At 37.1% G+C, this 14,733-nt stretch overlaps 1 protein-coding gene across 1 annotated transcript; it reads left to right on the top strand.

Moving 5' to 3' along the window:
- The first annotated feature begins 5,514 nt into the window (after window positions 1–5,514).
- Window positions 5,515–6,438, top strand: LOC118574108 (olfactory receptor 2D3-like). The gene has a single exon (XM_036174771.1). The coding sequence runs from the start codon at window positions 5,515–5,517 to the stop codon at window positions 6,436–6,438; it is 924 nt and encodes a 307-aa protein (XP_036030664.1).
- Window positions 6,439–14,733: the final 8,295 nt, after the last annotated feature.

The raw sequence follows: 14,733 nt of genomic DNA, 5'->3' as shown, positions 1-14,733 counted from the left end.
TGATGCCCTTTCCATATGAAGAGGTTTTAATCCTCTGCTCTTTTTGCTTTTAAATCTGAGCTCCTATATTAATCTCTGGCTCTTGCTCTCTCATTGCCTCCAATTTGGTGTTCCTTCCTCATTTTCTTCTGCTTTTTGAAATTTGAATCAGGCATGTCCAGTATGCAACCTTATTCTCCTACACTGGAAAAACGTGGGAAATGAGTTAGTACACATCTTCCCTTCTTTTCAAATATAGTTTTTTGTTCAGTGTGTCAATGTAAATGTGTCAGCATGAGACTCTTTATTATTTCATTAAGCTGGCTTTTATTTAATCAATAGCATTTGTCAGACAATGTTGAACTATAATTAATAGAAATAATTGTAAGTTTAAAGAATGTATAGGCAGCAACCCACTCTAATCATGAAAACATATATTGAACAGTCTAAAATTTGCCTTTGAGAACTATGTGCAAACTCATGGATTTTATGAAAATAATAGCCAACCTTCCTCTGTACTGAGTAGAAAACTTTAGTAAGCAGCTATACTAGGGCTGACTAAAAAAAAAATGCTAATGAAATCAGAACACTCCAAAAGAGAGTGAATCACAGTTTTGAAGGATGAGGGAATATTTTTGACTAGGATAGAGAGTGAGGGAGAGGTAAACATTTATGCTGTGTCTATTGTCTAAAGTCATGATCCTCATGAACTGCACAATTAGGAGATGACATGAAGTAGAGAAGAGATGTAGGTCAAGATGATCAAAAGTGTTAAACTTCCTTTGTACAGGGAGTTTGTTCTTGAGACCTACTATTTGTCATGTTAGCCAGAGATAATTTACTCATGTAGCATATACAACTTTACCCTTTCTCTTAGCAAAAATTATTTTCTGACATTGTGGTTTAAAAAACAATACTTATCCTCTTCAGCACATCAGTTATAGAATTTGTTAGCATTTTATATATACTAATATTATATGGTTGATCTCTAGAACATTTTCACTTTATAAATCTGAAATTCTACAGATTGGACAAAATCACACTATTCTTCCTTTCTGGTTTCTGTGAGTATGGACATTTTAGATAGTGCAAATGAGAGAATCACTGTGCTTGTCTTTTGTGACTGGCCTATTTTACTAAGTACAATATATTGTTAAAGCTCATCTATAAAGAAGACTATGACAGGAAATCTTTATTTTATAGCTAAACAAAAAAAGTAGAACATTTCTCTATTACTGCACACTGGGCTTGCTTCAACATTTGCCTATTGTAATTTGTGCTATTGTCCTTTCCTTTCTACTTCTTTAACAATATTCGAACAAAATTAGTAAGAATCATACCAAGTAGAAAGCAACATAAAGTCTACAAGAAAGACTGTGTTTATAATGCCCATATGGGTGCCTGCCTCTGACTGTGCAACATCACCCTGTCACCTACAAGTTTATGATAGGGAAACACACAGATGAGTTACAGAAAAAAATCTCAACCAATCTCACAACATTATAAGTAATATTTAGGATTTAATGTTGGGCTGCATTCCTAGGTTTCCTTCTATATAAAGCCTGGAGGCCACAGGATGTACAGGTTTGGAAGCATAATGAAAATAGGACTAATTTTACTTTATATGGTTCCACCATTAACCCTTATATGACATTACCATGTTCTCAGGAAGAGAGGGTGAGTATTGTGATTAAGAGCACAAGGCTTGCATTTAGAGAACTTGATTCCAATCTAGACACTGAAGCTCTAGAAAATTCTTGTCTTTAATTTGAAGTTTATTTTCATTATCTTCATAAAATGTAGATTGGGTAATTTCATTAGAAGAGTAGATGAAAGGATACAGAGAATAAAATCGAGGTTTCTACTGAACATTAACTTTACACTAGATGATTACAAAGTTTCAGAAGCAGAGGGGTGGCTGGAAAGAGGGGCAGTGATGGGGTAAGCAGGAGGGAGCCAAAGGATCCAGTGAATAATACTATTTATTGTCTGATTACCAATACAGAGATTTCTTTTGTTGTTGAGTACTCAGATAATAAAACCACACAAATTTGAAAAGAGAATTGTCAATTGTAACCCCGTCACTCTCAGAAATACATGATCACAACTTACTGAAGCACAAAGTTAAAGAGAGAATTACAGAACAATGTGTTCAATTTAATATTTTCTATGTATGTAAATTATACTTATTCTGATCATAGTAGTTTGCAATATCAGTGATTATATATACTTGACTAAGATGTTATATATTTAAAAGTATCATCCATCAGGTGAAGAACTGAGGTAACTAATTTTAATTGGCTGAACTAAATTGTACTGAGAGTCTAATCGGCTACAAATTGTCAGTTGATATTTGCATTTCTCCCATAGTATTCATCACCTATTTCATCATTAGTTTTTTTGTTGCACATTATAAAAGTTATTTTATGTCATCTGTAACAGTCATTTCTTCGTTTTTCTTTTATTTCATTGTAGCTTGTGATATTTGAATTAAAGTTATCAGTTCCTTTTGAACTTTGAATCTGTGTAGTCTGGCTTACACATCTTACACTCCTTGGAATCAATAAATCACGTCCCTATTTTTAAACATATATGCTATTTATGTATGTTTCTCTGTATACAATGCATGGGCAAATATGATGAAAGCCAGTGACATGTTTTCACATAATAAATCATCTGAGCAACTTTTATTTGTCCCTACCTTGTCAATCATTCAACTGAGACTTAACGATGCAGATTAATTTTGCTTATTGGAAATGCTAATCCTAGTCCTCAGGCAGCCTTTTGTGATTGACTCGTATGGTGTGACTCACAGTGTCTGTTATGATGTACTCTGACATTATTTTCATTGTGACTATATTGTCTACTTCAAATTCTTACAAAGTTTTATTTTAACTGTTTACATATTTAAATATTTTATTATCTCTTTTTACTAAGACTATGTAGGCCAAATTAGAAGCAATCATTACATGTAAGTAGAAAGAAGAATAGAAAAATCTCTCCTGAGCTAGGTCCTTGTTCCCACTAGGTTCCTCCACCCCAAGGATCATCATCACTCATTAACAGAGTGTTTCCCGTGGCTGGACTAACTATGCATGCATTATTTTTCTAGGGAATAATAGTAGTTTCCAGGACCCTCAACATGGATATTTTTATCTTTCTATTTTATTGTGTGATCTTCCTATTTTTATTTTATTGAAAATAAGTTTTTCAAAAAATATATTCTGATTACAGTTTTCAGTTTCCCTATTCCTATGAGATCCTCCCCATCTCCTCCTCCCATAATGAATACTCAACTTCTCTGTCTCTCTTAGGAAACAATCAGGCATCTAAGGAATAATAATAAAATGGTAAGATGAAACAAAGATAAGCAAATCAATAAGACAAAACAAACTAATAGAAGAAAAAGTCAAAGAGAGCACAAGGAACATATATAAATGCAGGAACACATACACATTTGCACACACAAAATTCCCATAAAAACACACAACTGGAAGGACTAACACACACACACACACACACACACACACACACACACACACACACACACAAACAGGATTATCTTTGTATTTTTGATTTGGACAAATGTCAATGTGTAGTTTCAGACGTATAATAATTTTAATTTCTATTTCAGAAACACAATAATACAGAAGTTTTTAAATTGCAGAGTTTTTATAAAATTTTATTTTTATGAAAATTTCATACATGAATATAGTATTTTCATTGTTTTCGCAACTCACCCACACTGATGCTTCCTATGAGCCCCTAATCCCTCATTTAAGTCTAGAATTGGCGTGGAGTTTTAAATGATCCACAATCAAATTATCTGCAAGTGGTATTTGTCTCATTTCTCAATATCTGTCCTCTTAATAATTCTCATTGCAACACTAAAATATTGGAAACAAATCTAAAGGTATAATTGATTTTTATTTTTTTGTTTGTTGATTACTTTGCCTGACAGGATAGCTTTACACCCTGAAGAAAGAGATGTCTATGATTGTGCAAGGAGTAGATGTGAGCTATAATTAGAGGGGTCTCCCAAGACATCAACTTTCTTCTCAGGCAATGTTTGAAGAAAGAATAAGAAAGCTTTCAGGATACAGAGAGTCAAAAATGCTCAGAGTTACTAGAATGAGACTATTATTGAGTTATTTTTATATTATATGATATAGGAATGATAGTAACTTTATATTATATAATTAAAGTGGTTTTAAAAATAATGAAATGAAATTGTTACCAATGACAGACACCAGGTGATACCAATAGATCAAAATTGGTGTCATTAGTAGTAGAAAATCTATAAAGAAATATAAAATTGTGGAGAAGACAGAATTTTTTTGGATTTTTTTCTTATTATTATATTTGTGTTTTAATTTTACATATCATCCATAGGTTCCACTGTCCTCCCCCCTCCCGCCCCCCCCCCCCTTCTCCCCTTCCCCTCCCCTCCATTCTCATCTCCTCCAGGGCCAAGACTCTCCTGGGGATTCATTTAAACCTGGTGGATTCAGTACAGGCAGGACCAGTCTCCTCCTTCCAGGCTGAGCAAAATGTCCCTATGTAAGCCCAAGGTTCCAAACAGCCAGCTCATGCACTAAGGACAGATCCTGGTCCCACAGCCTGGATGCCTCCCAAACAGTTCAAGCTATTCAATTGTCTCACTTACCAGAGGGCCTGATCCAGGTGGGGGCTCCACAGTCGTTGGTTCATAATTCATGTGCTTCCATTCATTTGTCTATTTGTCCCTGTGCTTTTTGTAATCTTGGTCTCAACAATTCACACTCTTACAGTCCCTCCCCTTTCTTGTCAGTTGGGCACCTGGAGCTCCACCTGGGGCCTGGCTGAGGATCTCTTCATCCACTTCCATCAGTTATTGGATGAGAGTTCCAGCACGATTGTCAGGGTGTTTGGCAAAAGACAGACTTTTGAGACTTGGAGAAGGATGCTAAGTGTAACAGCCAAAGACACAGCTATTTTTATTGATAACCCACAGAACGTTTTTACATTGGAGATAAGTGAATTTGAGTGATAGGATCACAGAATACTAACCCCTTTATCATAACTTTCTATTCATTCCTCACCCTGTAGAGTGATTCTTTAGAATGATTTTCAAATAATAAATCAGATAGGCTTCATAAATATTATCACAGATTTCACTATGTCAAACACAAGTTAAGGTCTTGCTTGCCCATCACACCTATATGAGGGATGGGCATACTCTGAGCAGCACCACAGGCCTCTCGCCTCATCAGGAGGAACAGAGGTGGGTGGTGATGCAACACACTCAGAATGCTATTTTTCTTACTGGTGCCACTAAAAGATGCAAGGGGAGAACAAAAATAATTTTTTATTCTCTGTTGTCAGACCACAAAGTCCAAAAGGAAATTTAGTCTTTCAGAACATGGAAATAGTTTCAGAGAACTCAACAGTCCAATTTTGAATTAATAAAATACCCAGTTATGTAGGTATTCTGAAATAACTGATGTATATGTGTTTCTCTCCTTGATGTTCATCTAGAGAGACAAATAACCATTCATGGGTGAAGACAACAGAACGTCTGTGACAGAATTCATCTTCCTGGGCCTCTCACAGGACCCACAGACCCAAGCCCTGCTCTTCTTCCTCTTTCTCCTCATCTACCTGATCACTGTGCTGGGAAATCTGCTCATCATCGTGCTCATCCACACAGACCCCAGACTCCACACTCCCATGTACTTTTTCCTTAGAAATCTGTCCTTTGCTGATCTTTGCTTTTCTACCACCACAGTTCCCCAAGTGCTCATTCATTTCCTGGTAAAGAGAAAGGCCATTTCTTTTGCTGGATGTTCAACTCAGATAGTTGTCTTACTTCTGGTTGGATGTACAGATTGTGCACTCCTGGCAGTGATGTCCTATGACCGATATGTGGCTGTGTGCAAGCCTCTGCACTACTCCACCATCATGACACACTGGGTATGCGTCCAGCTGGCTGCAGGGTCCTGGGCCAGTGGTGCATTTGTGTCCCTGGTAGATACCACATTCACCTTGCGTCTTCCTTACCAAGGAAGCAACATCATTAACCACTTTTTCTGTGAAGCACCTGCCCTTCTGAAGCTGGCTACAGCAGACACTTACAGCACAGAAATGGCCATCTTTGCAATGGGGGTGATAATCCTCCTAGCACCTGTCTCCCTCATCCTCATCTCCTACTGGAACATCATCTCCACTGTGATCCACATGCAGTCTGGGGAGGGGAGGCTCAAAGTCTTCTCCACCTGTGGTTCCCATCTTATTGTTGTTGGTCTCTTTTATGGCTCAGCAATATTTGCGTACATGAGACCAAACTCCAAGACAATGAATGAAAAGGATAAAATGATTTCAGTGTTCTATTCAGCAGTGACCCCCATGCTGAATCCCATCATTTACAGCCTGAGAAACAAGGATGTCAAAGGGGCTCTCAGGAGAATGAGTTCAAGATAACATTTTCTGAGATGGCAATGTGACTTTGTTGAGCATGGAAGAGATGTGGAGAAAAGAAATGTTCTCCAAGATTTTTTCTTCTTTTTTGTCATTCTTTTACATTTTTCTCTCATTTGTCATACATTTTTATCTGCTTTATCTAATTGATCATTTAAATAAAAGGGATCTAAAATAGAGTACGGAAAGAAAATTGAACTGAAGGAAAAGAAAGAAAGAAGAAGGGCCAGTTTTGTTTTGCAAAAGGAGGAAAGGAGAAACTGGAATAAAAGGAGCATCTTCCTTCTTATGTGATGGAAGGAGGGAAGGAAAAAGAAGGAACAAAGAAGCAATCCTTCTTTGCTAGGTCAAAGAAGTAATATGGAAATTAAAAAATAAGTATTTAGTGTCTGTCAAAAAATAAACCCATAACAAAACAAAACAAACCAGGGGAATAATAATCTTTCACAAACAGGAGTCTATATTTCTGACAATGAAGTTAACTAGAGTCATTTATTCATGTATTTGACATTTATTTTTGAAGATACATTTTTATACTGCAAACACCTTTATAAAACTTGGGAATTTGACATGGAAACCAATGTTATATTTCTGGCCTTGATTTTAATCGAAATTATATTTATTTCTGAAAGAATAGAGAGAATATTCACAGGATAAAAAGTGATAGAATTACAGGAGTGTTTGCAAATTTAAAAGACTAGATGTAAATCTAAAAATAAGACAGCTGGATAAGAAAACCCTTGAGCTCAATATTACAGAATTGACTGCTTTCGATTTATGAAGCATCTGATGATTAGATGAGTCATAAGAATATTGATAGAGAATGAAGATAATGTCAAAGGATGAAGCTTGGCAAAATCTTCTTGACTTTAGCAGGACATTTGAACTTTGCAATGCAGATGAGAGTTCACATAATATAAAGTACAATGAGTGCTAAAATATACACAATAAAAAAATCAACCTAACAGTTTTTAGAATTCAGAATGTATTTGCATATATACTGAAGAGCAATTTGTAATATTCCTAATTGCTGATAGTTTCTTAAAATTAGTAATGAATACACAAAACCCTGTGTAAAAAAGCAGTTTAACCCCTGTTGGCAAAAATAGGTAAAGTCACACATAGAGTGCAAATCAAAACATATTTACATAAACAACAAAACATTAGATATGATATTTTTGCTTTCTGAATAAAAATTTAAAAGTTGCAATTTCCAACTATGATATGGTAACACAACTATGATGGAATATTATGTGAAAAGCAAGCATTTCCACTCTGTATGTGCCGTGTCACTTAAATTTTTGCATGACCTGTAAATGGATCTGTATGTGTGTATATTTGCATTCGAACTATACATTTATTTTATAGGCATTTCTCCTATAGTAAGTGTCCATTGACCATGAACAGCCGTTAGATGTAAGGAAGCAGTATAACTTACTGACTAGAGTTGGATCTCTACCACTCCACTTCTGTGTTGAGATCCTGCCTAATTTAAGCTTTCTGCTCATCCAGGGGACATGAGCTCAATCCCTGAAACACTCAGTGTCAGCTCAAAACTGCCTGCAACAACAGATCCTAAAGATCTGGAAATTTCTCTGGATTACATGGTCATTCTTACACCTCTCTCTCTCTCTCTCTCTCTCTCTCTCTCTCTCTCTCTCTCTCTCTCTCTCTCTCACACACACACACACACACACACACACACACACCACACTTATGCATGCATGCATGCATACACTCAAGTAATCAAGGAAAAATGAATAAATAGTCTTTCATTCTTGGTTTATGTAGTTGATGTGTGGCCAACAGCAAATTACCTAGTTTGCTTTGCTTAGTTTCGCTCAGCTGTAAAATGGTAATGTAAATTATACTTATCTAACAGTGCTGATATAAAGACTCCTAAAATGCATGCTATTTAAAAATTTTAAGACAATAATAAGTTTTTTATATAATATCTTATCATAATAATGGGATCATGTTTAAGCATGGTTACACATGCTTAGAGTCCAGGACTTGAGAAACAAAGGCCTTTGCATCTCTGTGAATCCAAAGCCAGTCTGGTATAAATAGTAAGTCCTAAGCCAAGGGTACATAGTGAGAATCTGTGCCCTCTGTGTCCCCAAAATTCACATAATAATAATAACAACAGGATTACGGTCCAGATACCATTGCTATTGTAGCATGAGAAAATAGTTGGTAGAGGATGGTGAGGATAGTTCACTGTGTTTCACTTAGGACGAGGAATATTTCCTCAGCTGTTTTTCCTCTTGCATCCCTTTGCTTTTGTTTATGTCTTGAACGTAGAAGTATGCTAATAGAAAAAATCTAAGTTATGGGCAATATCAATGAAGGACAACTTAACACTTCAATGTCCCTGTAATGAGAAACAAAGAGAAGTCACAGATTTAAACAGAGTTTTTTCTCTGTTTTTGAAATTCCACATTATTATTAGAAATTTTAAGCCTATAAACTTAGAAAGACCACAAAACAAAATGGTTGTAACTTATTAGTAAGATTTCAGCATATTTATATATTCGAAGTAGTTGATCATTTGATTTACTAGTTTGATTGTGATTTGAAAAAAAAAACCCTACTGTTAAAACACTCTTTGCTACTGCAATTTAAAAGACAAATTGACATTACCATAAATTTCTGAAATCAGAAGCTTCCTCCAAAGTTAAAACTAAAGATCAAGTAACCAGTCCCATCTGGACAAGATACAGAGACCCAATCCACTTCCTGAGACTCAGAGACCACACCCCAGCTCCCATCTGCCTAGGAACTCCCATCTGGACCATAGGTGTGTGTCTGGGGTCACACCCAGAGAGGCCCGCCCCTAGGTCCCACCCCTGGGCACCAGCCATCCCTGGAAAGACCTACCCAACTTGGCCCCAGGTTATGGCCATAGGGCAGGACCCACACAACCCCACTGGGAAGGTTCCCCTTCTCCAAGACCCCGGCAGACCCTATAATCTCCACGCCGTGCCCCCACCATCTGCCTGAGATGCCAGCTACTTCCTGAGGCTTAAAAATCAGGTCCCAGCTTCCATCCACCCCAGAAATGCCATCTGGACCAGAGATGAGTGCCTGGGGTCCCATCCATAGAGGCCTGCCCCTAGGTCCCACCCCATTCAGGGGAAGTCCTGCCCAACTTGGCCCCAGTTTCTGGCCATTTGGCAGAACTTGCTGTAAGGGTCCACTTTTCTAAGACTGCAGGCAGACTCTGCAGTCTCCACACCATGCACCCACACCCTTCTGCCCGAGACCCCACCCACTTCCTGAGACTTAGAGAGCAGCCCCCAGCTCCCATTTAGCCAGCACTCCCATCTGGACCAGAGCTCCCAGCCAACCCAGAGCTTCCATCTGGACCAGAGAGAGGCTTCCTGGATCTGTCTGGACCAAGTGCGCTGATAAGACCAAGAATGAACCACAAGGAGATGGATAGATATCAAGGCAGAAGTACATACAACAAAATAAAGAGCAAGACAGCATCACCAGAACCTAGCCCTTCTCCAACAGCTAGACCTACACATCACAGAATGGAAGAAAAAGAAGTAAACAACCTTATAAATAACATCATGAAGAGGCTAGAGCCTTATATAGAAGAAATCAAAAATGAAGTGGAAACAGAAAAACAAAAAATGGGAAGAACGCTATTTAAAAAAAAAAAAAAGCAGAAGAAAACAATAAATCCCTAAAAGAAAATCATGAAAAAGCAATGAAACAGATGAGGGAAACAGTCCAAGACCTGAAAAGGGAAATAGAAAAAATGAAGAAGACACAAGCAGAGGAAATGCTGGATATAGAAAATCTGAGTAAATGAATAGGAACTTCAGATGCAGGTATAACCAACAGAATGCAAGAGTGGAAGACAGGATCTCTGGTATTGAAGATACAGTAGAAGAAATAGATTCATCAGTCAAAGAAAACACTAAAGCCAACAAAGTCATGATCCAAAATGTCCGAGAAATTTGGGACACCATGAAAAGACCAAACCTACGAATAATAGGGATAGAGGAAGGAGAAGAATACCAGCTCAAAGGCACAGAAAATATATTTAACAAGATCATAGAAGAAAACTTTCCCGACTTAAAGAAGGAAATGCCTATAAGGATACAAGAAGCCTATAGAACACCAAAAAGACTAGACCCCCCCCCCCCAAATCCCCTTGCCACATAATAATTAAACAACTAAATGTACAGAATAAAGAAAGAATATTAAGAGCAGCAAAGGAAAAGGGCCAAGTGACTTATAAAAGCAAACCCATCAGAAAAATACCCAGTTTCTCAATGGAGACTTTGAAAGCCAGAAGGACCTGGACAGATGTAATGCAGACCATGGATGCCAGCCTACACTAATATACCCAGCAAAACTTTCAATCATCATAGATGGAGTGAACAAAACATTCCAAGACAAACCCAGCCCTACAGAAAGCACTAGAAGGAAAATTCCAACCTAAGAAAGGCAGATACACCCATGAAAACAGAAAATAGATAACACAATAGCAATAAACCCCAAAGAAGAGAAGTACACACACACTACCACCAAAAAACAAAACAAAACAAAACAAACAAACATCAACAACAACAACAACAACAAAAAAACAGGAATGAACAATCACTGGTCATTAATATCCCTTAATATCAATGGACTTAATTCACCTATAAAAAGACACCGACTAACAGAATGGATACAAAAACAGGACCCATCTTACTGCTGCATACAAGAAACACACCTCAAATTCAAAGATAGATACTACCTAAGAATAAAAGGCTGAAAAAAGACTTTCTATTCAAATGGTCTTAAGAAGCAAGAGGGTGTAGCCACCCTAATATCCAGCAAAATAGACTTGAAACTAAAATCAATCAAAAGAGATCAAGGACATTACATATTTATCACAGGAAAGATCAACCAAGATGAAGTTTCAGTTTTGAACATTTATGCCCCAAACACAGGGGCACCCACATATGTAAAAGAAACATTACTAAAGCTTAAATCACATATAAAACCTCACACATTGATAGTGGGAGACTTCAATACCCCACTTTCACAACTGGACAGCTCTCCCAAATCAAAACTTAACAGAGGAATAAAGACCTTAACTGATGTTATGACTCAAATGGATTTAATCGATATCTGCAGAACATTTCATCCTTAACAAAAAGGAATATACCTTCTTCTCAGCACCCCATAGAACCTTCTCTAAAATCGACCACATACTTGGCCACAAAGCAAATCTCAACAAGTACAAAACAACTGGAATAACCTCCTGTGTTCTATCAGACCACCATGGTTTAAAGTTAGATTTCAACAACAATAAAAACTACAGAAAACCTACAATCTCATGGAAACTGAATAATGCTCAATTTAATCATCAATGGGTTAAGGAAGAAATAAAGAAAGAAATTAAAGACTTCCTAGAGATCAATGAAAATGAATACACCACATACCCAAACTTATGGGACACTATGAAAACAACGCTAAGAGGGAAATTCATAGCACTAAAGGCCCACATAAAGAAGTTGGAGAAATCTCACACTAGTGACTTAACAGCATATCTGAAAGCTCTAGAACAAAAAGAAGCAAAGTCTGCCAGGAAGAATAGACGCCAGGAAAATATCAAATTGAGAGCTGAAATCAATAAAATAGAAACAAAGAGAACAATACAAAAATTTAATGAAACGAAGAGTTGGGTCTTTTAGAAAATCAACAAGATAGACAAGCTCTTATCCAAACTAACCAAAAGACAGAGAGAGAGCATCCAAATTAACAAAAGCAGAAATGAAAAGGGGGACATAACAACAGACAATGAGGAAATCCAGAGAATCTTCAGATCATACTTCAAAAACCTCTACTCCATAAAACTGGAAAATCTAAAAGAAATGGATAATTTTCTGGATAGGTACCACATACCTAAGTTAATTCAAGACCAGATAAACCATTTAAATAGTCCAATAACCCCTAAGGAAATAGAATCAGTCATTAAAAGTCTCCCAACCAAAAAAAGCCCAGGACCAGATGGTTTCAGTACAGAATTCTACCAGATCTTCAAAGAAGACTTAATACCAATACTCTTTAAATAGTTCCACATAAAAGAAACAGAAGGAATATTACCAAACTCCTTGAATGAGGCTATAATTACCCTGATTCCTAAACCAACCAAAGATGCAACAAAGAAAGAAAACTACAGACCAATCTCCCTCATGAACATTGATGCAAAAATACTCAATAAAATACTGTCAAACAGACTCCAAGAACACATCAAAACAATTATCCACCATGATCAAGTAGGCTTCCTCCCAGGGATGCAAGGGTGGTTCAACATACAAAAGTCTGTCAATGTAATAAACCATATAAACAAACTCAAAGAAAAAAAAAACACATGATCATCTCACTAGATGGTGAAAAGGCATTTGACAAAATCCAACACCCCTTCATGATAAAGGTCTTGGATCAATTAGGAATACAGGGAACATACCTAAACATAATAAAGGCAATTTACAGCAAGCCAACAGCCAACATCAAATTAAATGGAGAGAAACTCAAAGCGATTCCACTAAAATCAGGAACAAGGCAAGGCTGTCCCCTCTCCCCATACTTATTCATTATAGTATTTGAAGTTCTAGCTAGAGCAATAAGACAACATAAGGAGATTAAGTGGATACAAATTGGAAAGGAAGAATTCAAGCTTTCCCTATTTGCAGATGACATGATAGTATACATGATTGACTCCAAAAATTCAACCAAGAAACTGATACAGCTTATTGGTGAAACTATTAAGGCCACTCCACGTAGTTAAAAGGGAGGTTTATTTTGTGTGGTAACTTACAAATGAAGGGACAGGTTGTAGGTTCTGGCAAAGGTATGGTGCAGTCTGGCAGTGTTCTCTGGAGAACTCTGCTCAGTCCACCTCCAGCATCCAGGGTCCCAGAACCAAGAGAGACCTCTCCTCTTGATCCTGGTCTTCTTCTTCCTCCCCCAGCCCTGCCTTGTGGGAGTGACCAATGTGGGTTGGAACTTCCAGGCCAATGCTGGGATGGATACCCACTACAACAACTTATAAACACTTTCAGCAACATAGCAGGATTCAAGATCAACTCAAAAAAAAATCAGTAGCCCTCCTATATACAATTGACAACAGGCTGAGAAGGAAATCAAAAATACATCACCATTTACAATACGCACAAATGATATAAAATACCTTGGGGTAACTCTAACTAAGCATATGAAGGACCTATATGACAAGAACTTTAAATCCCATAAAAAAGAAATTGAAGAAGATGTCAGAAAATGGAAAGATCTCCCATGCTCATGGATAGGCAGGATTAACATAGTAAAAATGGCGATCATACCAAAAGCAATCTACAGATTCAATTCAATCCCCATCAAAATCCCAACACAATTCTTCACAGACCTGGAAAGAATAATACTCAACTTCATAGAAAAAAAAAACAAAAAACCCAGGATAGCCAAAAGATTCCTGTACAATAAAACAACCTCTGGAGGCATCATGATCCCCGACCTCAAGCTCTACTATAGAGCTACAGTAATAAAAACAGCTTGGAACTGGCATAAAAACTGACATGTGGACCAATGGAACCAAATTGAAGACCCTGACATTAACCCGCACATTTATGAACATATAATTTTTGACAAAGAAGCCAAAACTGTGCAATGGAAAAAAAGAAAGCATTTTCAACAAATGGTGATTGTATAACTGGATGTCAATGTGTAGAAGGCTACAAATAGATCCATATCTGTCACCATGCACAAAACTTAAGTCCAAGTGGGTCAAAGACCTCAACATAAATCCAGTTACTCTGAACCTGATAGAAGAGAAAGTAGGAAGTAGTCTTGAACGCATTGGCATAGGAAATCATTTCTAAATATAACACCATTAGCACAGACACTGAGAGAAACAATCAATCAATGGGACCTGTTGAAACTGAGAAGCTTTTGTAGAGTGAAGGACATGGTCAACAAGACAAAGTGACAGCCTACAGAATGGGAAAAGGTCTTCACCAACCCCACGTCTGACAGAGGGCTGATATCTAGAATACATAAAGAACTCAAGAAATTAGACATCAAAATGCCCAATACTCTAAATAGGAATTGGGCTATAGAACTAAACAGAGAATTCTCAACAGAGGAAGCTCAAATGGCTGAAAGACATTTAAGGAATTGCTCAACATCCCTAATCATCAGGGAAATGCAAATCAAAATGACTTTGAGATACCACCTTAAACCTTTCAGGATGGTAAGATCATAAATACTGAAGACATCTTATGCTGGAGAGGA

Source organism: Onychomys torridus, chromosome 1 (assembly GCF_903995425.1).
Source record: "Onychomys torridus chromosome 1, mOncTor1.1, whole genome shotgun sequence".
NCBI classification, from domain to species: domain Eukaryota; kingdom Metazoa; phylum Chordata; class Mammalia; order Rodentia; family Cricetidae; genus Onychomys; species Onychomys torridus.
Note: the sequence above shows the minus strand (reverse complement) of the source record. Positions and strands in the feature narration are given on the sequence as shown.